We start from the raw sequence: 23976 nt of genomic DNA on the forward strand, positions 1-23976 counted from the left end.
AAATACCATCTACGCTGAAACAGCCAATGTTGTGATATTTTACAAATTCTTAGTTTGGTAGAGTACCAGTCAAGCTCACCTATCATGGAAAACAACTCTTAAAATGTTTTCCCTCTTCACTCTAATCACAGGAGGGTAGCTTAGCTCAGAATGGAGCAAGAAAGCTTGGACAAATAAAACACATACCCTGGAAGCTTAGGGTGAGGAATAGATAGGTAGAACCAAAATAGGAACCACGTACGTTTAAGAGCTTTTTATGTGAATAGCATCAATAAATCCAAAGACACTACAAGTCCCCCGCTCCCGCCCCTTCAAACGTCTAAATTCAAAAACTACTATGTACATACGCACACTAAATGCTGAATCTCTCTCACACTCAGGACTAATGTATGGCTGACATGCATGCCTTTGAATTGTCTCTCTTTGGCTTGTCCCATCTTGCCTCCTTGCCTCCGTTGCCACTCTTCATTTTACTTCACAGGTTCTTTTGCTGACATGTATGAACCTATTATCTCTGTTTCTCGCACCTGTGCCCAATCTCTCTCAAATCTCTACCTCTAGTGGTCATGCATTCAGGTCTGCACGATCCTGTGTGTTCTTTTAACCTTTTTTTTGAGAAACACCAAGCTGCGCCGTCTACCGACCTCTCATAGATCTGTCTGTTTGCTCTTTCTTCATGCACACACGTTAACGTGGGTAGCCATGATTCAGTAACTATGTTTGGTAGCCCTTCTTTAGCCTCAGAATTCACATATCAAATGTCCCAAGGTAAATCACCTCAGAGTCTAGGTTGGGCTACAAGCAGAATGGCATCTATATCTTGGGTGGTGGACATAACATATCTCATGCAGCTCAAGCAAAGTAAGGACAAGGGAAGTATCTATAAATGCCAGTGAGCGAAACAAACAAAATGAAATGGCAGGACACTGTGATGAAAGTTTTCAACCAGGTGAGTGCATTACAATATAATTTGATAAAAAGTGAGAACAGGAGAGTCAGTGATGGGCAGTAGGGTTATGTCCAACATCCTCATGCTTTACTGCCAGGCCCTTCCTTACTGGACTCAAGTAAAGCCCAACCGATATTGGCATCTCAGAGGCAGTTTTCCATCAGCAGTGATAGTGTGAGTGAAACAGTCTAGTGTGCTGGAAGTGCGGGCAATGATACTTGACACACAATGAGTTTGGCAGCTAGCTGCTCCAGTGCTGCTCTGCCAAATCCCACAAAAATTGTTTTTTTTAATCTAAAATCTACAGTTTTGCTTTTAACCATGCATGGATTAAACGATGGCAATAGGATTGAAAGCATACTCCTCCTTTCAAAGAAGAGATATTGATCTTCTGTAGCATCTAGAGAGCATTTCCTAAATGAGAATGTACCCTGGACTAACTACTCAGATTGAAATAGATGTTTTTCAAAGTAATCTACAATCAACGCTTTGGTGCATTAAAATAGTTTCAAGACCTTATACCATTTTCGACCTGGATAAAAATCATTTGTTTTCCCTTGATTGCAATTTTAGCAAACGTCAAATACAACATCAAACCTTTTGTTTTTCTGAGCTCTTCCACAAGGAACTTCGCCTCTTCCTGAATCCTCTCCTCTATGCTCCTTTTTCCCATCCCGAAATCCCTCAGAGTCGTGAGGGAGAATCGGCGCATCTGTTTATATCTCTCCCCATTGGCAGAAAAACCTGAAACACAATGGAGATGGACAATGATAGGCAATTCACATCTTGGAACAGGGCTGATTTGCAGTGATATCTGTTTGATGGTTTCCTTTGAGGATTATCACATGTTAACTTCGTAAAATGCATGAAGTGGTAGAAACAAAAAAAGTATGTGCATGCCAGATAAATCCCCTACATTCAGTTGGTGGTATCATCCTTTCTAATAAATACTGCTACACTATACGAGAGATCCTGGGACCTCTTGACCTTAACAAAGGACTGCAGGGAGAATTCCCAGGTTGCTCCTACTATTGGGCCCTACCAGCTTCTAGAACCCACTGTCCCCATACAGCCTCTGGATTTCACTTAAAATAATGCGAGTAAACTTAATTAAGCGATAACACCCCCGCCCGACCAGTGAGGGGCTAATTGCTATTAGTACCCAGGCTCGTTTGACCCAGGTACTAATAGTGACTTTTATCAGGTTTGTGTTTTACAACTGAAAAAAAGAAAAGAAAAATAAATATGGCCACCATGGATTGGATGAGATGTGGTCCCTTCTTCCTGTCCATGGCGGCATGTCACGGATTGGGAGCGGGTCAAACCGGGAAGGCGCGAGACGAGAAAGGTGTAGGTAAGTGGAGCGGGAAGGAGAGAAATCTGTGGGAAGTTGGTGGTAGAGGTGGGGGAGCACTTACCTGTGGTACCCGGCAAGGAGATGGTGGCATCCAGCCCTGAGGACGTTCGGAGCAGCGGGATTACTGTATGGTAATGCCCCCACTGCGAGCCTCCCCTTTGGATGGGAGGACAAGGCCACACCCCCGCTGGGTACTAATAGAGGATGCACTATTTATTGAAACAAGTAAGCATTTGTACCATAACAACACAATCTCATATAATGGTGATGAATCAAAGCAGTGGCTGTTGGACTTTCTTATTTTTATGACACTCCCTCTGCACCGCCACCCATTTTTTATTAATGTTCAGCAGATTTTACACCAATACATTTAGTTAGACACCATTTACAAAAAGGAATCGTCTTTACCAAGAACAAAACAGTACACAAAAAAATGCAGACATCCCCTCTGCATTAAGTTGAAGTCTGTATATATTTTACCTTTGCACTTCACTTGCCAATCCTTGTTTAACAACCTTCAACCATTCCATATGTAATCTTTAACCCTTTTTTAGCTACGTCCACTAATCTCTATATAATACAATACATGCTCAAAATAATCTGTTTGTCATCCTTCGAAATGAATCCCCAGAAATTCTCTAAATTACCCTTTGTTTAGTAATTCCTGGATAATCTCCATGAAATCCTCACTTCAATCTTCAAACCTTCCTAATCATTAGCAAAGGCCCAGGAAACCTGAAATGCCCCTTTTGCAGGCCCGAGAAGATCTATTTGCAATCGATAACCTCTGCCCAGCATTATTGCAACCCTAGGTAATCAGTAATCCTTAGTGAGTTGTAACCATTTGCTACATCAAGAGTCACTAGATGTATTGACTCGACCACCACAGAAGCTACTACAGTTGGTACAATGTGTCTATTTCGCTTTTCTTTATCAAGTTTGGATACAGTGCATTTGCAGCTGTGCTGTACTAGCCCAGAACCCACAAGAAGAGCAAGGAACTGTACAGGAAAGAGCCAATCTTTACATTGTTTTCTGAAATAATTGGTAAACGGTAGGGGCAAGGACGCAGAACTGGGAGCGGGTGGGCAGAACAGAGAAAGAGGATCTACCTAGATGTTTCTGTTTAAATAATGGACCCTGAAGCATTTTAAGTGAGGACTTTTGGAGAGAAATAATAGAAGTATGGTTAGACAGGATGGCTAAGAGAAACAGATGGCACCCTCCAAAGGGTACACTGTAAAAATGACAGTCGAAAAAAGAAAAATATTGAAATAAAGAAATAAATCAAATTTTACTGAATATAACTGACGTGAAAATGAAGAAAGCAAAGCCATTCCAACTTTTAGATGTGTTAAAGAACATCATGACCTTGATCATTAAATTGAGGCATCCTTACTGGCTGTCATTAGATACATGTATTCTTTGTGATTTCTGGCCACCTGCAATGGAAGATGCAGTGGATTATACATAGCGTTTTCAGTTGGATTATACATTTGATGGGGAGCCAGTGGATTGTTTGCAGAGCAGGGTTGATGTTTTCCAAATTTTTTAGGCTAATGTGGGTTCAGCTCAGTGACTTCTTTATGAGCTGGAGAAAGGGGCAGGTGCCCGTGCCCCGCCCTTAGGAGGGAGGGCCCACATGAAAGCCTGATTCAAAGAAGACAGTTCTCATGGTTCACAAAACAGAACAAATATCTAAATATGTTTTGGAGCACTGCTTATGCGCTAAACCTACTGCCTTACTATTGACAAGAACATCCTACTCTGATCAATTAATCCTGTAATTCTGTCTCTGGTATGAATAGTTTGTATTGTCAATAAGGCACAATTTAGCATTCTCGCCTTTCTGTGAGCAATATATTGATCATGTGCAGTAACCGAAACTGAACTACATATTCATAAATTGTAAGTGTGTAATACTTTAGAAAGTAGCTCTGTGCATTAACCACTGGGTACAGAGATGTGTGTTTGTATGCCAGATCACAAAATCAAATTCCAACATGGCCTCCTCTGCCTATCCTATGTCTGAAGTTGACAAACCTTCACGTATATGTATAATTTGTTGATAGCAACACCTATTGTCCTACAATAGGCAAAACAGCATACCTGCTCCAGATACTGCTAGCTATAAAATGTTACATAGCATCAGTACGGTGAAGGTGCAGAAATTGATTCCTCCAGATGTGGGTTGTAAAACCTGGGCAGCCACTCACAATGATGAGCATAAAGTGTTAGTCGGAGAGGAGATTAGATAGCCACATTTGGAGACTGTGGAAGCCCGGTGGCCAGGCTCACATCCTTGCGCTGCCAGCAGACAATGCTGTGATCATTCTCTCACTGTAAAGTACTGTTCTTTCTTCCATGAACATGATTGCCATCTCACTTTCTGGTGCTATTCTCAAGGCCATTGCTTGATCTTTCTTTTTATAAATGTGATTTTAGTAGCAGCGTTCCTAGACAGAAGGGTTCTGACTAAATGTTACAGGCCTCTGGCAAGCATATTTTCATGTCCTCTTATTAACCCAAAAAATGACTAGCTTTTAGTACAATTGCAAAGGTTCTTCTACACATCATAACCAACATACCGCAAGTCTCTGTATTGTGAGAGTTTAAAATACAAAAAAAAAAACAGATTAGATGTTTTAAGATCATATCAATTAGTATCCTGGTACTTGTATACTTTCCTTGGGAGATGGTGAGAATTAAGCTAGAATAAGTCCTAATATGCATAACATACTCCTATAATGTGTTGTGTTTAAAAACATTAATGTTGGGTTATGTGAATTGCATACTTTCCAAGCAAATTCTACAAAGTGGGATTATTTTATTTCATGAATGTCAAATATTTGCAAATAATTACACCTTGCAAATCAGACGCACAAGAAAGCAACATGATAAAGTAGAGAACATGCAGAGGCTAGCTTCACCATTGTGCCAATGATTGTGATCCTGGGTAATTCATTTAACCTCACATTGCTTAAAATGCCAAAATTGTCACTTCCTAAACATATTAAAATTGTCATCCCTTTGGGGTGGTTTCATTCTCAGGGTATGCTTTTCAAAAAAATATTCATTCATGATTTCAACGGTTGGCTTGTTGCTTCGTATATAATAATAGTGTCCATCGATATATTGCCCACCACAGACATATGGATCTTTGCTCACTAATGGCCACACCACTTGAAAAACATTTCCCTCACTTATCTCAGTCTATGTCCGGAAATATGCACCTTCCTGGTAGCTTCCAATCTGCGTCCACTATCTATGGTATGAGGCGTGTGCCTTCACTATTTGCCTTCAATTGGTCGACTGTATCCATGCTTGAACACTTATATTCCGTGAAGCTGCTAATTCGAGTCATCCGTCTATTCTGGTTATGCAAAACCTTTTTCATATAGCTAGTGATTTGTGTTATGCATACTAAAGCCTAAGAGGCCGATTCATGGAATTAATGTGCGCTGACATTTTCAGCACAAGCGTGCAAAAGCGTGCGAATCGCAGTGCAAGTGCGAACATCGCAGCAAAACCTGCGCACAGCGATTCATGGAAGTCTGTGCACGTGTAAATCCCTGGATGTGCGCTAAAATTCTGCGTGGTGCACGCTGGCTCACACGTCTCCAAACAGCATGCGCTAAGCGCACCGTGAAAGCGCACATAGCGCAGCGAACACAACAAAAGTAGGCGGAACAGGGGGCGTAACACGCGGAATGGGGACAACGTGTGAAAATGTGGGCGTCACAGGGGAAGTACAGGAGGCAAATGCGCAGAACGCCCACACGCGCGTCTACAATACGTATTCATGGAATCGAACGGGGCTAATGCATGCGCCAAAGAAGACGCGCTAATCCGGAAACACGTACACCAGCAGGAAGCAGGCGTACTTGGACCCGCGCAGCATAAAAGTGCATGCAAACAACAAACGAGCTCAGACGCCAAGATGAATATACCATTCCTAGCAGAAGTGGTCGTGGGATACCGCAAAGGGAGGAGGAGGATAGTCAGGCCCAGAATGTTTACATCCAGAACCAGCCTTTTTGGGATGCCTGATGACCAGGTGTATGGGAGGTACAGGTTTCCACCTCACATAATACTCGACCTGGTGAGTGAGTGGGAGGATGACCTCACATCACCCACCCTGTGCTCGCAAGCACTCAGCCCCCTGGAGAAGGTACTCAATGTACTGCACTTCTTGTCCAATGGATCATTTCAGCGGACAAGTGCTATAGTGGGGGGGTGTCACAGACCACGCAGTCACGCTGCCTACACCAGGTGTTGGCCATCATGACTGCACGCCCATCAGTCTGCAGGCACATATACCTGCCCAGAACACCTGCAGAAAGGCAGCCTGCCATCCAGGATTTCTATGGGGTGGCACAATTCCCCAAAGTGCTAGGTGCCATTGATTGCACCCATGTGGCTCTACGTCCACCCAGGGCATCTGAGCACATCTATAGAAACCACAAGCACTGGCATTCCATCAACTTGCAGGTAGTATGTGATGCCAAGGGAATCATCACCTCAGTATATGCCAACTATCCAGGGTCCACCCACGACATTTTCATTTACAGAATGTCAACCCTAAACCGGGACCTAGAAGCTGGGCGGCATGGCGATACATGGCTACTTGGTGAGTATAAATGCCACTGCGCATGCATGCATGTCAGATATTGAGTAATGCCACAACCCCACTAATGATACCCATCACCACCTCCCCAGGGGACAGTGCCTACCCTCTGAGCACCCACATGATGACACCAAATCGGAACCCCACCACGCCACCCGAGGTAAGATATAACACAGCCCATATGCAACCCGGGGCATAGTGGAGCGCACATTCAGAGTGCTCAAGTCATGCTTTCACTCCCTTGACCGTTCTGGCGGGCAGCTGTTATACGCTCCCCCAGTAGTGTGCAGGATCATAGTGGCAGCATGTGTCCTGCACAACGTTGCAACACGCCGGGGCCTGGCCGTGGACATGGTGGTGCCCCCACATCCCCAACCACATCCATGCCCGCTGTGCATGGGAGGGGAAAGGGCACGTGGTGAGGCAGCCCGTACGCAGCTGGTGCTAATTACTTCACATAGAAATCACACCCCTGTGGAGTGCACACTGCCCTGGCACATACCAGTTGACAATCAATGATGATGACATAAGGGACACTCAACTGTTACAACCATACCAGCCTGAGATTGGTCACCTAGAAGTGTTACATTGTGTGCATACCTACCTACCCAAACACCACCAATGCTGTGTCATCAAAAGAAATACATCTATGCTGCTAAATTCATTACCCCTTGCTAAATACAACATGAGAACAGCGCCATGTCACCCAACCCCTCCCCAGCTCCACCACCAAACACACCATGGCATGTCATGCAATGTGAAAGCAGAAAAAGCAATGCACAAGACCTGACAAGTGTCACAAAGTACATTGTCCCTATTGGAAACTGCCCACACACAATATGCTCCCATATATATAACTAACAGCACACATTACCAAATACTTACCACCAACACAATGCTGCAACACACCATGGAAAAATGCAAAAACATGACAGTACTAAGTTCAAGTAGTGGTAGTCTTACAACCTGAATACACCAGCACATCGACCCCTTACAACTGTAGAGTGTTGCTGCCACGCAAATGTCTCAGTGTACTGCATACAACATGAACTGCATCTGCAAAGTAGACGGCCTTGTGAAGACATTAGGAAGGAACCTGCAGATTAGGAGGAAGACATGGATGCACAAGCACATATCAATACACCATGCAGTGTACAATACAACAACAATATCCACTAGGGATGTCTACACAGTATTGACTACAGACTGCCCACACAGCTCATGGGAGCCCAATGTCACTGTGTAATTCACTGTCACTTGGTCACACCCTTTGCAAGCCCATGGAAACGGGAAGCAGGAGGGGTGTGTGTCTCACAAACCCAAGCATCAAACCAAAACTCAGGACAACCCTGCATGTGCCCAGCCGGAATACAGTGGATGCCCAGAGGGACCACACAAGGCAACACACTTTAAAAAAAAAAAAAAAAATGGCCATGTGGGGGGCAAGGGGGGTGGGGGGGTGGGGGAGGCCACCCAGGAGGTTCGAGGACAGGGTGCACACCAACACCCACCTGCGTGTATGTTGTGAAAAAAAAAATACCTCCTTGGGCTCATGGCCTGCACGGCTATGCCATTGTGGGAGAACTGCTGTCGCTCTGCTCATCCTCTGCTGCTGCATCAGGAGGCGGTGGCACTATGGGAGGCACCCCACGCAAAGCACTGGTATGGTCCTCCATGGCAGCAAGCATGTGGGTCTGAAAGGTCTGATTCTGGAGGATTAAAGTGTGGAGATCCACATGCAGCACATCACAGGTTGCCTGCATTTCTGCACGCATGGCCTCGCGTGATGCCCAAATCTCCTGACGTGTTGCATGCAGCTCAGCTGAGAGCGAACGTGTGAGCTGCTCCAGCTGCTGTTCTGCCCGTAAATTACTGGAAGCCTCAAGTGCAACCAGAGTCTGCCTGAGGTTATGTAGTTCTACCCTTAGGGGTTCCCTGTGGCCTGGGACTCTATTGATATGGATTTGCGCAGAGTCTCCAGTGCCGTCCGTCTGTCCCTGTGGGACGCCAACATGTCTTCCCTGTGTGATTGGCAAATGGAGTCTGTTGCCTGCTGTTGTTGCTCAATCTGCCTTTCAGGGGGGATAATGGAAAGTGGCCACCCTCTCCATTGCCTGAGCCATCATTTCTACTGATGCCGCTTGTTGGGTTGCCATACTGTACATGGAGTTTTCCCATACAGTATTGCCTGGTGGGGCACGGCCACCGCGTCGACGGTCACCACACCTGTTTGGGGCAAGGCGATCTGCACCTTGCTGTTCTGGCACTCCATGAGGCTACAGGACTGCATTCCCCCTCTAATCTGCTGGCCCAGGAACAGGATCAGATGCTGTGGCCCTACATCTGTAACCACCAAAGGCAGACCTACCAACACTGACATCCCCATAGAAGGTTCTACCCCTGGTCCAGATAGGTTGGACAGAACAGAACCCCTGCAAGAAACACTTACCTGCGACGGCACATAAGTCTCATCATCCGACTCAGCACCTGAATAGAGGTCTGGGGAGGTGCACCCAGAGGCACCCCTGGACAGTATGGTCTACAGTAACATTGGGTTTTCACCCACCACCACACCACGTCCCCCACTGATGCCTGGTCGTGCCTGAGATTCCTCCTGGGTCTGCACCATCTCCTCAACCTCAACAGCACCAAGTGCGTCATAACCTGCAAAAACATGAAAGACAACACATGGAAACAGGCATGAGCACCATAGCACACACATAGGCCGTGATAAGCCAGAGATCCAGTACATGAATTACACATGTCCCACATGACTATAACCCTGCCATGCATGCACTGTCAAAGAGTTGGAAGTGGAGTCAAAAAGGCAGACACTGGGGAGAGCAAGATGGATATGCAACACATTTTCAGCATGTTGGGTAGCACTGGCATCACACATCAGCCTGTGAGTGTCATGTCCAATACACATACATGACACATGCCACCACACAGATGTCATGTAGCATAGCCACGGTAAATTACAAAACTACAGCAATATGTCAGTGAATGAGTACTGCCACACATGCATGTCACATCGATATGATGCGTGCGAAGATTGATGCTGAATAGGGTTGCAAAATATGCATGTGCCACACACTGAAACACATCCAGTGTCCAATAACACAGTCATTGTGGGCTGATCAATGGTTGGTCACTTTAACATTACAGGAAACATCTGTCATCTTCCACATGCAATCAGGCCCTAATAAAAAATTTCTGCAGCCCAATACTCATTCGGCCTGAATGGTGTAATCAATAACATAACCAGGTAAAAGTAGTGGCCGAGTGTGGGCTGTAAACAATGACCGAAGCATATCACATATGTTGCAATAGGGCAGAATAATGCGTAGTAAAAATGGGAGAGTGGAAACAATCAGCCTGAATGAACACTCACAAACTCTGAACAATGTAGTTGAAAGATGACAGTTCAAGGTAAAGTGCACTAATGTGGGCGTAATTGGCAACTGTGGGCAGAAGGGATACAGTCATACCCAAATCCAAGGCACGTGAATGTATGGGAGGAAGAAAATGAGTGACCTATAACACTTAGGAGTACACACCCTCACCTGGCACTCAATCAGAACCCGTCACCCAAACAACATACACATGGATTACACACAAACGCATGGGCACTCACCGGACAATGCGTCGTAATCAGGTAGTTCTCCCACACCTTGGATCTGTTCCTCTGTGACAAAGGTCCCAGCAACAGACTCATGTTCAGTGAGTTTGTTGTCCTCTTGTGGATACCCACCGCCAGTCACCAGAGTAGCGGCATGATTTGAGGCCAGCTTGTTCTTTGCTCTGCGTTTCAGGTCATTCCACCGCTTGTAGCAATCATCAGCTGTGCGCCTCACAAATCCAAGGGCACTTATGCGGTCCATAATGGTCTGCCAGTGTGCCCTACGTTGACCAGGTGTGGTCTTGCACCCTGCAGTCACCAACATTTCGCGGCTATGTGCCGACACATAGCTCACAAGTGCATCAAGTTCGGGGTCATTAAAGCTAGGCTTCTTTGACGTGCCGGACTATGTAGCCGTGTCTGGGGTCTCAGCCTGTAGTGCCAGAGCACCCTTCTTCCTCTTCTTCAAAGGTGGAGATGAGCCTGAGTGGCTTGCGCTGCTCTGGTCAGTAGGGGCAGAAGCGCAGGTGGACTGGGTACTGGGAGTGTGCGAAGGCACAATGACCATAGGTCTTGGTGCAGGCATTGGCTGAAGTGTGATGTTGGCAGGGGCAACGTCAGTTTGATGGACCAGGACCGACACTGTCCCGGCTGGGAGACTCAGAGCTGGGGTGGATAGAGCTGCAGCTGCCCCTGCAGCCTCCCCACCCTGCCTACTTGGGGCAGCAGATAATATCGCTGCCCCAGATCCACGTGGCCTGGTGACAGCAACTTGCACCGCCACACACGTGGCTTAGACTTGCTGACCTGGAAGTCAGCCTGGGAGTCATCCTGTGCCGGCTCAGGGCCACAATGGGCTGGTCCACCAAGGGCTGAGCTGGGATGGTGTCAGGCACGTTTCCCTCAACCATGGGGGGGCATGGGTGTCCCTGATTGGTCCTCCACACATGGGGGTCTAGGGGCACCCTGCAAATCCTGGCCACGTCCCCTACCGCACCCACCACACCCACCTTTTGGAGGTCAGCCACCTTTGCCTCCCTTACTGCTAGATCGCCTCCCAACCATGGCACTGATGTTGTTGTGCGTATGGGAGTTGCAGTAAATAATTGTCCTGGGCAATTGGGGGTGGAAGGGGTAGGGTACTAGATGGAATTCGTACCCTAGTGCTCTAGCAAGGCTGTCTGTGACCCCTGGGGGAAGATGACGGGTCACACAACGCACAGGCACCCCAAAATAAAAAAGTAACGTGCATGCAACCCCTCGTAGACCACGTGCGTGGAAAAATGAACCCGCACTACGCTGTGGCACCCAGAAACACAAAAACAAGCATACGCGTGTTACACGCAGCCTACAATGACCTCTGAAGGGGTACGCGACACACGATGCAAGCACAGTTGGTAAATGCGTGCGCGACTCACTGTCTGTCTGGAAAAATAACGTGAAATAAACACACGTGTGCGCGTAGGCAACACCCCCACCAAAAGAAGAACTGTATGCTGTCTGAGGAGACAGGACAAAAGAAGAAGTGAACGCTGTTTCAGGAAACAGGCCCAAAAAAAATAAAGAACGCTGTCAGAGGTAACAGGGAGTACGAACTTGAAACGCTGTGAAGTAATCGCGTGTGAACCGACAAGAAGTACAGAATTCACCCACTCGCTCGTACAAGGGAATTGAGTCCTACACGTACCTTTTAAAGCAGCCCACACGTACAGCGTCATTTACGCGTGTACGCGCTAAGGCCCTTTGCTCCAATTACACAAGCTGACACTAGGACGTTTTTGGACGTGTACGATGAACATGCACCCGTGTTGATAGAAACGCCCGCGCACGTCACGTCACTTACGCGCGTATGCCCTTTCCTCGGATTACAAGCATCCACACGGGGATGTGCATTTTTTCCATGCGCGCTGAACCACTATGCCCACGTCACGAGGGAAATGCCCACGCGAGTCACATCACAGAAGCGCTTACACGCTAAGGGCCTTTGGTCTAATGAAACCGCGTACGTGTGCTGACGCGCTTACACGCGAAGGGCCTTTCCTCGAATTACACGCTGACGTGCAAAATGTTCACGTGCCAAATCACTCCGTATCAAGCTGGGCATGCAACAACACACGGAAGACCACGCTCCTGCCCAGAAGGCCGAATTACTGCCCCCCAGAGCCCCGGGCACGCTCCCACCTGCCATCTGCTGCTGCCTGACTGCCTGCTGCCCACGTGCCCTGCTATTTGCTGCCTGCACGTCAGCCAGGGGTGCAGTTGCTGTGACCACCCCTGCTGGAACCGAAGACTCCCGACTGGGAAACCATCACTCCACAGCCCAGCCCCAGGACCCAGTTGCCCACCCACTCCTGCCTCTGGGGTTGCCATGTCGGGCACACCACCATCTGGCACCACTGGCAACCCCCAGCCAGAGAGGCAGAGGGCCACCAGCTTCAGTGACAGGGAAGTTGGTGTCCTGGTTGAGCAAGTCCTGGGGCTGTATGATGCTCTCATCGGAAGTTCACGCACCGACAATCAAGGACGGACCAGGATCTGGATGGATATCGTGACTGCCATCAACGCGGAGGGGGTGGCAGTCCGCGACTTACACCATGTCAAGAAGCTCTGGGAGGACTTCAGGTCCAGGACCCTCAACAAGGCCCGGCGCCTCTTGAAGGCAGCGGATGCCAAGGGGCGCCGGGGCCACCTTTCCGACCACCAGATGAGGGTCCTGGAACACATATGCCCAGCGCTCCACATCCAGGTCCTTGAGAGGCAAACCTGTCTGGAGTCGAGCGATAAGTGTACATGCATACTGATTGGACGCTGTGTGTGTGGTGGAGTGCCAGTAGTGTGCAGGTTGCACATGTATTTTCGTAGGGCCATGTAGGGATGTGTATGAACAGGGGCGTGAGACTGCCACATGTGAGTCCTCTTAGGTGTGAGACACATCGATGGTGTATGTGTTGCTAAGCATGCTGTGCAAATGCAGGTGTGGTAGCACACATGTTTGAATTTCTGTGTATGTACGTTGGCATGGTTGTGGTGTCACACATGGATGGTGGTTCCTGCTGCATGTATCTGCACTGTGTACATGTGCATGTGTGTGTATTTGACAAGTGTGCAACTGTGATGCAACATGGATGCACGTGACACTGATATGTAGAAGGCTGAATGCCAGATGTGACATGTATGGCGATCACATCACTGTGACAGGTGGAGGAGATGTAGACATGCATGTAAGTGTGGTGGCGTGTGTGCGTGTCTAGTGCACTCCCTGTGTTTCATGTGATGTCAGGCTCACCTTCGGCTGTTCATGCTGTTGAATGTGTATGGATGTTGCTGCCTGGTGCAATATTGCTGTGGCAATGCTCATGTGTGTGAGTTGAAATGACATGTGTGTCGTGGAGTGTGATGCCATGTCTGAAGTTTGATACTGCCACTCATGTGCAACTGTCATGTGTGTATCAGTCCATTGTACAGTGCCCTGATGTCTGTGTTTTATCTCTCCTTGTCTGCAGCGTCAACTGATGAAGAGGGCTGGGAGGGTGCTGTGGAGCACAGCGGCAGGGATCGCACCACCAGCTGGAGATGCAAGGCCCGGCTCCCCTCCCAGATTGTCATCTCGTCGGGGAGTGAGGAGTCTGGTGCCGCGTCCCAGGCCACAGCTGCCGAGGGTAGGTCCAAGAGGCAGAGGTCAGAGATGGACTCCTCAGCAGCAGAAGGGGCAGCTGAGACCCCACAGGGTCCAATGGATGAAGATGGCATGGAGTAATCCAGGTTGGTGGGGGGTTTGGTGGAGGAGGAGGCTGTGGAAGGGACACACACGGGGTCTGGAGGTGCGGATTCCACTGGCGCTAGTGGTGCGGTGCAGGGGCATGGACAGGAGGCAGCACAGGCCGCCGCAGAGGTGCCTGTGTGTAATCCTGTCCCTGATCCGGTCACTGCATCATCTGGCACCAGCAGGGATGCCTACGTCCAGACCCATTTTCAGGGAGGGGATGAGCGCACGACAACTGGCCTTCCTCTCCCTGCGGACGTGGCTATCCGGGACCGTGTTGAGCCTGTTCTGAGTGGGATAGCGTTGCGTCAATGGGGTATGCGAGGTGACCTGCAGTCTTTTCGTGGAGAGACTGCACGTCGTCTCATATGCCTCTTTGACCATGTTTACCTATTGGGATGGGTCACCGGTGCTGGAATCCTCTGTGTGCTGGACCGTCTTGCGACCCCCTCCTCACTTGAACCCCCTACGCACCAGTCGTCCTCCATGCCATCTTCCCACCCATGTGTCACCTGGGTACCCTGTGGAGCTGCCCCTGACCCAGTGGCCAGGCTAGTGGAGGACACATCCCTGCCACAGTCAGGAGTCGGACCACCAGCAGGGGTGGCCAACACGACAACTGCACCCCAGCCGGAGGAGGACGTGCAGGCAGCAAGAGCCAAGGCGCAAGCACAGGCACAGGCACAGCAGCAGCAACATGGTGGGAGCAATGATGGCTCGGGGCCTTCAAAATCGGAGGGGCAGGCATTAGCCTCAGCGCAGGAGGACCCCGGATTTCAAGTGTCTTCCGTGTGGCAGCGGTTGGGCCATGCCCATAGATGCGGAGCGGCAGCGGGCAGAAGAGGCACGGCTCACAATGGCCAGGGCAGAGAACTCCATGCAGAGGGCCCTGAGGCGGGCCGAGTGCCTCGAGGCAATTCGCAGGGAGTTGGAGGTGAACATGTCGTCGTCCCTGCGAACCCTCGGGCCATGGAAGAGGACCGCCTCCAGGACATTGAGCTGGAGTTCGATGATGCCCTGGCCCGGGACATCAATAAGTGAGCCGTCAGACTAGCCCGCTGCCATTGTAAATAGTTAGATAGTGTTAGGTTTCCTTTCTGTTTTTTTTATTTTGGGCTGCTTGGACAATGCACCACATTTTTGTATATAGTTCATTATTAGTTAGGTCTCTTTTTTGTAGGTTCCATTTCATTTGTTGGGCTCACGGACCCTGGATTGGTGATTTGTATATAGTTGAACAGTGGATGTTTCTCGTTTTTATTTTAATTTCACCATGGCGTAGTGGATTTCATATATTTTTTTTTCCCTTGGATTTGCTTTGTTGGACTGAGACTTTGGACACATTTTCATTTGGAGTTCTTTGGATTCTGATTTCATACTTTTTATTTTTTTCCGGACATGCTGCATTTTATTTCTTATTCCCATTATTGATTTTTTTTTTCATTACATTCATGTTGTGTTCAATACATTTTTGTTTCATACTTCGATGTGTGGTATTCTCTCATTGGTTTCATGTGTGTCATGATATGGGTTTTCACATTCACTTGCACCTATTGTGTGTGTGTGACGGACATGTGTTCATGTACATACTTGCCATTCGGGTTGTATCATGTAATGGCCATTTCTCTGTGGGTGGATGCAATACTTGTTTGGGTCTTTGGGCTGGGGTGGCGTGGGGTGTGGTGTGGGTGGCCATGAGGCCCATGATTGAGGATCGTCATGATGTGGGTGCTGGGGGACATGAGTGGGGGCCTGCTGGCAGGTGCCCCTGACTGCTGGGGGTGGGGGTGCTGGGGGACATGAGTGGGGGCCTGCTTGTAGTTGCCCCTGACTGCTGGGTGGTGGTGGTGCTGGGGAACATGTGTGGCAGTCTGCTGGCAGGTGCCCCTGACTGCTGGGGGGTGGAGGTGCTGGAGGACATGAGCGGGGGCCTGCTGGCAGGTGCCCCTGACTGCTGGGGGGTGGGCGTCCTGTGGGACATGTGTGGGACATGAGTGGGGGCCTGCTGGCAGGTGCCCCTGACTGCTGGGGGTTGGGGGTGCTGGGGGACATGTGTGGGGGCCTGCTGGCAGGTGCCCCTCACTGCTGGGGGGTGGGGGTGCTGGGGAACATGAATTGGTGATCACTAGTGCAAGGTGACATGTGTCTTGGCTGGGGGGCATGCCCATGGTGGATGGGCTGCCTGCGGGACATGACCACGGGTGCAGGGTAGTCCCCTGTGGTGTGGGCTGCCTGCAGGGGCAATGGAGGGTGTAGAGGGAAAACCTGGGAGGACCCACACTGCCAATTAACGTGTAGGACTCCCTGCGAACCCCCGAAAATCACATATCCTGCTCTGACAGCAAAATCGCGTGTGAAACTTCCCGCGCACCCCAGGAATACACGTACCCCACTCGCACAGGGCATTTCGCGTGTGAAACTTTCCGCGAACCCCTGGTATATACGTTCCCCTCTCCAATCGCATGTGAAACGTCCTGCGCACCCCAGGTATACACGTACCCCACTCGCACAGGGCATTTCGCGTGTGAACTTCACGCGCACCCCAGGAATACACGTACCCCACTGGCACAGGGCCTATTGCGTGTGAAACTTCCCACGCACCCCAGGAATACATGTACCCCACTCGCACAGGGCATTTCGCGTGTGAAACTTCCCGCGAATCCCTGTTATATACATTCCCCTCTCCAATCGCGTGTGAAACTTCCCGCGCACCCCAGGAATACACGTACCCCACTCGCACAGGGCATTTCGCGTGTGAAACTTCCCGCGAACCCCTGTCATACATGTACCCCGCTCCAATCCCGTGTGAAACTTCCCACGCACTCCATGTTCCCCACTCACATAGGGCATTTCGCCTGTGAAATTTCCTGCGAACCCCTGTTATACACGTACCCCACTCCAATAGCGTGTGAAACTTCCCGCGCACCCCAGGAATACACGTACCCCACTTGCACAGGGAATTTTGCGTGTGAAACTTCACGCGCACCCTAGGTATACACGTACCCCACTGGCACAGGGCCTAATACGTGTGAAACTTCCCGCACACCCCAGGAATACACGTACCCCACTCGCACAGGGCATTTCGCGTGTGAAACTTCCCGTGAACCCCTGTTATACATGTACCCTGCTCCAATCACGTGTGAAACTTTACGCGCACCCCAGGAATACATGTACCCCACTGGCACAGTGCCTATCGCATGTGAAACTTCCCACGCACCCCAGGAATACACGTACCCCACTCGCACAGGGCATTTCGCGTGTGAAACTTCCTGCGAACCCCTGTTATACACGTACCCCGCTCCAATCGCGTATTAAACTTCCTGCGCACCCCAGGAATACACGTACCCCACTCGCACAGGGCATTTCGCGTGTGAAACTTCACGCGCACCCCAGGAATACACGTACCCCACTGGCACAGGGCCTATAGCGTGTCAAACTTCCCGCGCACCCCAGGAATACACGTACCCCACTTGCACAGGGCATTTCGCGTGTGAAACTTCCCGCGAACCCCTGTTATACACGTACCCTGCTCCAATCGCGTATGAAACTTCCCGCGCACCCCAGGAATACACGTACCCCACTCGCACAGGGCATTTCGCGTGTGAAACTTCACGCGCACCCCAGGAATACACGTACCCCACTGGCACAGGGCCTATCGCGTGTAAAACTTCCCACGCACCCCAGGAATACACGTACCCCACTCCAATCGCGTGTGACACTCCCCGTGCAGCGGGGTACGTGTATTCAGAGGGGTGCGCGGGGAATTTTACAGGCGTTTTCATGGTTTGAGGCCTATGCACCATGTACGGGATTTGTGCACTGTGCATGGTGCACGGGGAGGGGTTGGGGCGTAACTGGCGCTGCTGCAGGGTCACTGTGCCACTCTGCGCCACGGCTGGTTTTGGAAGCTAAAATCCATGAATACGCTGTGCGCGGAAATGGATTTTAGCGCACGTGGCTGGCGCAGAAATTCGCATGCGCACACTGTGCGCCAGCTGCGTGCGCCACTTGTGCGCTGAATTCTATGAATTAGTCTGTATATGTCTTCCTTGTGGCTGCTGCTGTTAGAAAATGGTACTGTCCCTATTCCAAAGCACAAGTACCCTCATCCTGGACTGCTTATGTTGCCTTTCAAATGTGACTTGTTTCTTCTGATTGCAGCCAGAGGGAACAGGGTAAGGGAACTAGAAGAGAGTACCCAGGCTTACTTTGATCACTGCGGGGAAGCATACTAAAGTATGGGCTGTGATAGCGATGAGGGGGCGTCACCAGATATTCTGGATCCCATAGTTCCTGTTGTTTGGTTGGGGGGCAAGGGTTTCTTAAAATGGCCCTGATCTAGCTGATGTGCGTGAAGGCAGTCAAGTACATATTGTTGGGGGTCTAAGTTGAGGCTGTTCACGTAAACCAGTCTGGAAAGTACCAGGGCTATAATTGCAATGGTTCTGCATGGGAATGTCAAGCATGGCTTCACTTTGTAGATGTGAGCTGAAAAACTATTTTAGCTTGTGATTCTAGTTTGAGGGTGATATCCATGAGGTATCTAAAATTCTTGATTGTGGCTGTAGGTTGGGGCAAGTTACCATTTTTTCAAGGCAAGGAATGTTTGTAGGTTTGAATGTTTTGGAGCCACAAATCATGAGGTCCGTTTTAATTGCTATGCCATTATCTATTATTATTATTATTATTATTATTATTATTATTATTATTATTATTATTATTATTATTATTATTATTATTATTATTACCAGAGCGTTGGCTGAGTGTTGACTCTACTGTGACCCTGCTACTCTGCTGTTGGTACTCACCTGGAGTCTGTTCCCAGTGTCTGCTTTGAGGAGGCGGGTCTTCCCCACTCACACTCGCCTCTCCCAGGACAGAGGGTCATGGAGTGTTGGTGCTACTGTGACCCTGCTACTCTGCTGTTGGTACTCACCTCAAGTCTGTTTCCAGTGTGTGCTTTGAGGAGGCAGAGAATCCCCATTCACACTCGCCTCTCTCGACGCGGAGTGTTGGTTGAGTGTTAGCTGAAGGGGTAGATGATGGAGCCCCTACCAGCTGGCTGCTTAGAGCGGACTCAGAGTCAAGCACAGCAATTACTTCAGGGAGACCATAGAGATCTGACGAATCCTGCCATGGCTGCAGCTACCTTTTCTAGTGACATGATATCTGTGATGCCCAGACTTTTACCTTTGCCAAGCATTTCTGATTAACTTTGCTTGGAGAGCGAGGAGAATGCTGAGACGTGTGCACTGCATCCTGCTTTTTGTTATGATATGATATTTATCACGCGCTTAATACTCAGAGGTTTCTAAGCGCGGACCAGGGGATCGAACCTGTGTTGCTCTGTGTCGTCTTGCTTCCAAGGCGAGTACGTTGCCCCTGAGCTATCATCCCGAGCTCAGGTACAATGCCCAATCACCCTTCTGTGCCACTGATGGTGGAAATTATAAATCCCTGTTTAACTTCTGGTCAAGACTGGTTAATTAGCTCTATACCCGCCATACGTGTACAGACAAGTATGCTTGATTTAAAATCAACATGAATAGATGTTTGCACGCAACTTTGCGACAGCGAGATTGCAGTTACACCGATTAATACTGCCCAGGACCCAAATGTGATATCTGAGGTACCAGCATTAACTGGAAATGTTAATCATTTGCAACAAAGTTTAGCGCAAAAAAGTCTTTTGATGATTTGTGCTGCAGCATGCAGAACACATCTTAGGGGAGCTAGGTTAGTCTCGGGAAGGCCATCCAAAAGGGAATTGCCACCATCCATGTGGGAGAGACACAAGTCTTGGACAGAAGATCTGAAGTTGTTTTCTGGGATGAAGAGCTTGGTTTTTGACATTAGAGAATGTTGGTACCAAGCTGTTTGTGTCTTCCTTGCTATGCGCGGATTGAAGGAGAAGTGTCTGTCATTGTCAAACCCAAGGGACTTGGCGCAGGTGTCCAGCTGGGATGTGAAGCCCTCGAGGTGCATAGCAGAGGGCCAGGTCTGGATGTCTGTGTTGTTGGTCAAAAGTTGTTTTGCGAGTCGGGATATGTAGTGCACTGTCAATTTCTAGCATTGTTGTCTGTGTGCTAGCGGATCATGTTGATCTTATTGATGAAGAAAGAGTTGATGGCAGTAGATTTCTCAATGTAGTGTGGTACGGTGGGTTGGGCACAGAATTGGTGCAGTGCTTGATGGCTTTGAATAGGGCTCCTCTTTCATTGTTGGCCTTGGCTATGGTGTTTTGGTAGTAGCTGACCATGTCAGTGATGATCAGTGTTAGGGAGAATTCTCATAAATGTGCTAATTCCTTTCACCTTAGAGACCTCCAGCAACTTTGCTGGGTTTTGAGGACTCGATTTATTTTTTTACCTGGAAATAGTGTGAGCCTTTTTTCCCACTCTTTCCTGTGTTTTGATGTGTGTTTTACACTTGTGTTCTTTGAATATGGGGTTTTAAGTAACTCCATAGGCATCATCTTTTCATGTGTGTTACACAGCACCTTCAGTGCAGTGACAGAGGTATGTTTTTTAGACTTCCCAAAGGTTAAAATATCTTCTCTGGGATAAACTACTGTTTCCCAGAGAATGTAAAGTGAAATTTACTTTACTAGTCTTTTGAAATTCATAGACCCAGCACACACCATCTTACAATGGAGTGCTGGAGGGGTTAAATATTATCCCCTTTGGTTAAATACTCATGTAGCAGTCAAATGCTACCCTTTCCTATTGAAAAGGCTGAGGGAGTGGTTTTACAACAAACTACCATGATTTTTCCTGAACACGAACACTGTTAGCTAAAAATCACGGGAGCTATGTTTTTCAAGATGGTGCCTTAAACCCCTTTGTTTAAACAGGTCCCGGTCTTCTTTTTTCGCAGTTTCTTTTTGGAAAGGTCCTTCTAGTGTTTGTCTCTGCGCACCAAACCAGGTTTGGTCCCTTTGTTCGTGAGCCTTTACCGGGCTTAAGGAGTGAAGACTGCCTCTGGCGTCTTAGTGTCTGGGGTGGGCAGGAAGTGAGAGAGGTGCCCGAAACTCCCTGTGCTTAGTCTTCTAGGAGACCCAAATGCACTCTGTCATGATTGGCTGGCTGACTGACTGGCAAGGACAGCCACCCTGCTGGGTGAGTGACAGCTATGCTGGAATGAAACGGAAACAACTGTTTAAAAGGCGAGTCTCTTGGACTGGAAAGCAGAGTCGACCACTGGAGCAAAAGAACCGAAGAAGGGCTGCAAGAGGACGGCTGCTGCAACTCCTGGACTGTTGGTTTGCCCGGTGACGCCCTGCTGCACGTCCGAATTTCCAAGTTCATCTCGACACAGAATCTACTTCATGAACGACTTTTCCCTTTGAGTTGGTGGGACCAACCAACTCGTAAGCCACCTGGATACCATTCTCATGGCTGGTTAGGATTAAACAGGAAGAGGGACACCAGCATGTGTGCTTGAATCTACAGCTACTGGAACTGAAGTGACTCCATCTTGTTTGCTTTTTTGATGATCCCATGCAGTGCAGGAGTCCCCCGATGTCCTCCCTCTTGTCTCCATGACTGAGGCTCAGGAACAGTGAGATCTGAAGGAACTGCCACGGACCAACAACTTCAGCTGCATCTGTTTCTTCATACTAAGGTAATGCGCCAACCCAATTGAGAGAACGCCACTCTGGCAGTGAAAGTTCGTGAAACTTTCCCAACTTGCAGGCCTAATCAACTTGTGACCCAACACAAGATTCTCTTTCGCCTAAACTACTTCTGAGAACTTTTGCAAAGACTTTACTGTTGGATACCAGAACTGCCCTTTCCTATCCAGAACCCTAGCCCATTCACTTTGGCCCAAGCCTATTGACTTGGATTCAACTCTTCTGGTGAACTGAAACTATTTGCACTGTCTAACAAGTATATGTGATCTATTCTACTTAACTTTTCCCTTTTGCCCACTTCTAAGTAACTGAACTGCTATGTTGCTCCTACTTCAGGGGAGCTCAAACTGTCTCAAAATCTGAGCGTTTTGTATTGAAGTGTATTGGTTTATAATATTAAGTTGTCTCCTTCTAATGAAATGTTTTCTAAATGATTGTGTAATAAATTAATAAGTGTTTTAGCAAGAAACCTTGAGTGTAAGTGTCTACTTGAGCCACTGTGATTGAAAGACCTCTGTGTAACCACTTGTACTGCTCACATTCACTCTTGAGATAAGCCTGGCTGCTGAGCTGCTGCCAAGAACTCTGTGGTACAGACTTATACCAAAGGTTGGTTTGACTAGCATGTGTAGTCTTAATAGTATGTGGTGGTCCCAGAGGATACTGCATGCAATTTTGCCTAACACTGGTGTACAACAGTGAGGATAAAGTATAGTTGTTACATTGAGAGTGCTACTCTTACTTTTGTTCAAATAACTTTCACAAGGCTAAGCACCACTAGAAAAGCAATTGTTTTATAATGCCAAATATGGATAACTTCAAACAGGAAGCCCTGATCATTCTTACAGCAGATCAACTGAAAGATATGTGTAAAGTCAGGTATCTCTCTATTAAAGGCAAGAAAAATGAATTGTTTGAGAAACTGTTGAATCATCAAAGACTGGGAGGTAGAGCTATCAACCCTTCCACCTCAGCAAACGTGGATAGTGTTGATGAGGATGATAATGATTCAGAGTCCAACTCTAATGTTATTGATGAGCTAGAAGAGCCAGAGGAGTCTCAGGATGTGAGCCCCACTGCCCATCTACCTGCTTTAGGCCCTCAACCTGTAGCCACAGGGACCCTACCAGGTCCAGTACTGAGTCCAGAAAATGTATCTCTTGAAAAAATGAGACTTGCGTTAGAGTTGAAAAGAATCCAAATGAAAACTGAAAGTAAACATCAAGAAATCAGACTCAGAGAAATGGAAATGCCTCATGCTCTTGAAATGAAGAAATTGTCTCTTGAAAATGGTTGTATCCCAGAGTCTTCTAGGTCTTCCAGTCTTAAGAGACCTTGCATGCCTAAAGAAGCTGTGAGTATGTATAAGGTGAGACTTGATATTGAGAATTGGTTGGCTGCTTTTGAGTATAACTATGGGATTCAGGGTTTCACAGGGAATCGGTTTATTCCTTGACTTTTGTCTAGCCTTCCCCAGGTTGCAACTGATGCTGTAATGGAGGTGGGGGAACTTGAAAGATTGCAGTATGAAAATGTGAAGCTAGCTTTGATAGCTAGATTTGGGAAAACTCCTTCCCAGTACCTTAAGAGGTTTAGGACCCTCAAAAAGCAGTATGGCACACCTTGGGCTACCTGGGTGTGTGAATGTTTGAAGAACTTAGATGGTTGGGTAAAGGGTTACAGAGTTAACACTTTTGAAGGAATGAGACATCCATTTTCATTGGAATCTATTTTTGATGCCTGCTCTCCTGAGCTGAGACAGCACTTGGCTGACTCTAAGGAAATTGATCCAAAGAAGTTAGCAAAGGCTGCTGACTTGTGGGTTGCCAACAGGGCTACTCACAGGGATTCTGGGACAACTCAGAAGAAGGATGATGGGAAGAAACAAAAGAAAGATGGCAAAGAGAATTCTAATACCTCCAATCCAAAAGAGGGACACAAACATAAGAAGGGTAAGCCACAAGCCAGAGCATTGCCAGTGGTTAATATTCATTCTAAACCTTCCAGCCATCACCTCTTTGTTTT

General features: G+C 48.2%; 1 protein-coding gene across 2 annotated transcripts in view; it reads right to left on the minus strand.

The window, feature by feature from the left end:
- LOC138566775 (cytochrome P450 2A4-like) overlaps nt 1-23976 on the minus strand; it is a 758785-nt gene that overhangs the window by 542135 nt on the left and 192674 nt on the right. For both annotated transcript variants that reach the window (XM_069644423.1, XM_069644424.1), the window contains exon 3: nt 1547-1693. In XM_069644423.1, the coding sequence (XP_069500524.1) occupies nt 1547-1693 (147 nt within the window). The remainder of the gene's footprint in view (nt 1-1546; nt 1694-23976) is intronic.

The sequence above is a fragment of the Ambystoma mexicanum genome, chromosome 2p (genome assembly GCF_040938575.1).
Source record: "Ambystoma mexicanum isolate Mex_15411 chromosome 2p, UKY_AmexF1_1, whole genome shotgun sequence".
Lineage (NCBI taxonomy): Eukaryota > Metazoa > Chordata > Amphibia > Caudata > Ambystomatidae > Ambystoma > Ambystoma mexicanum.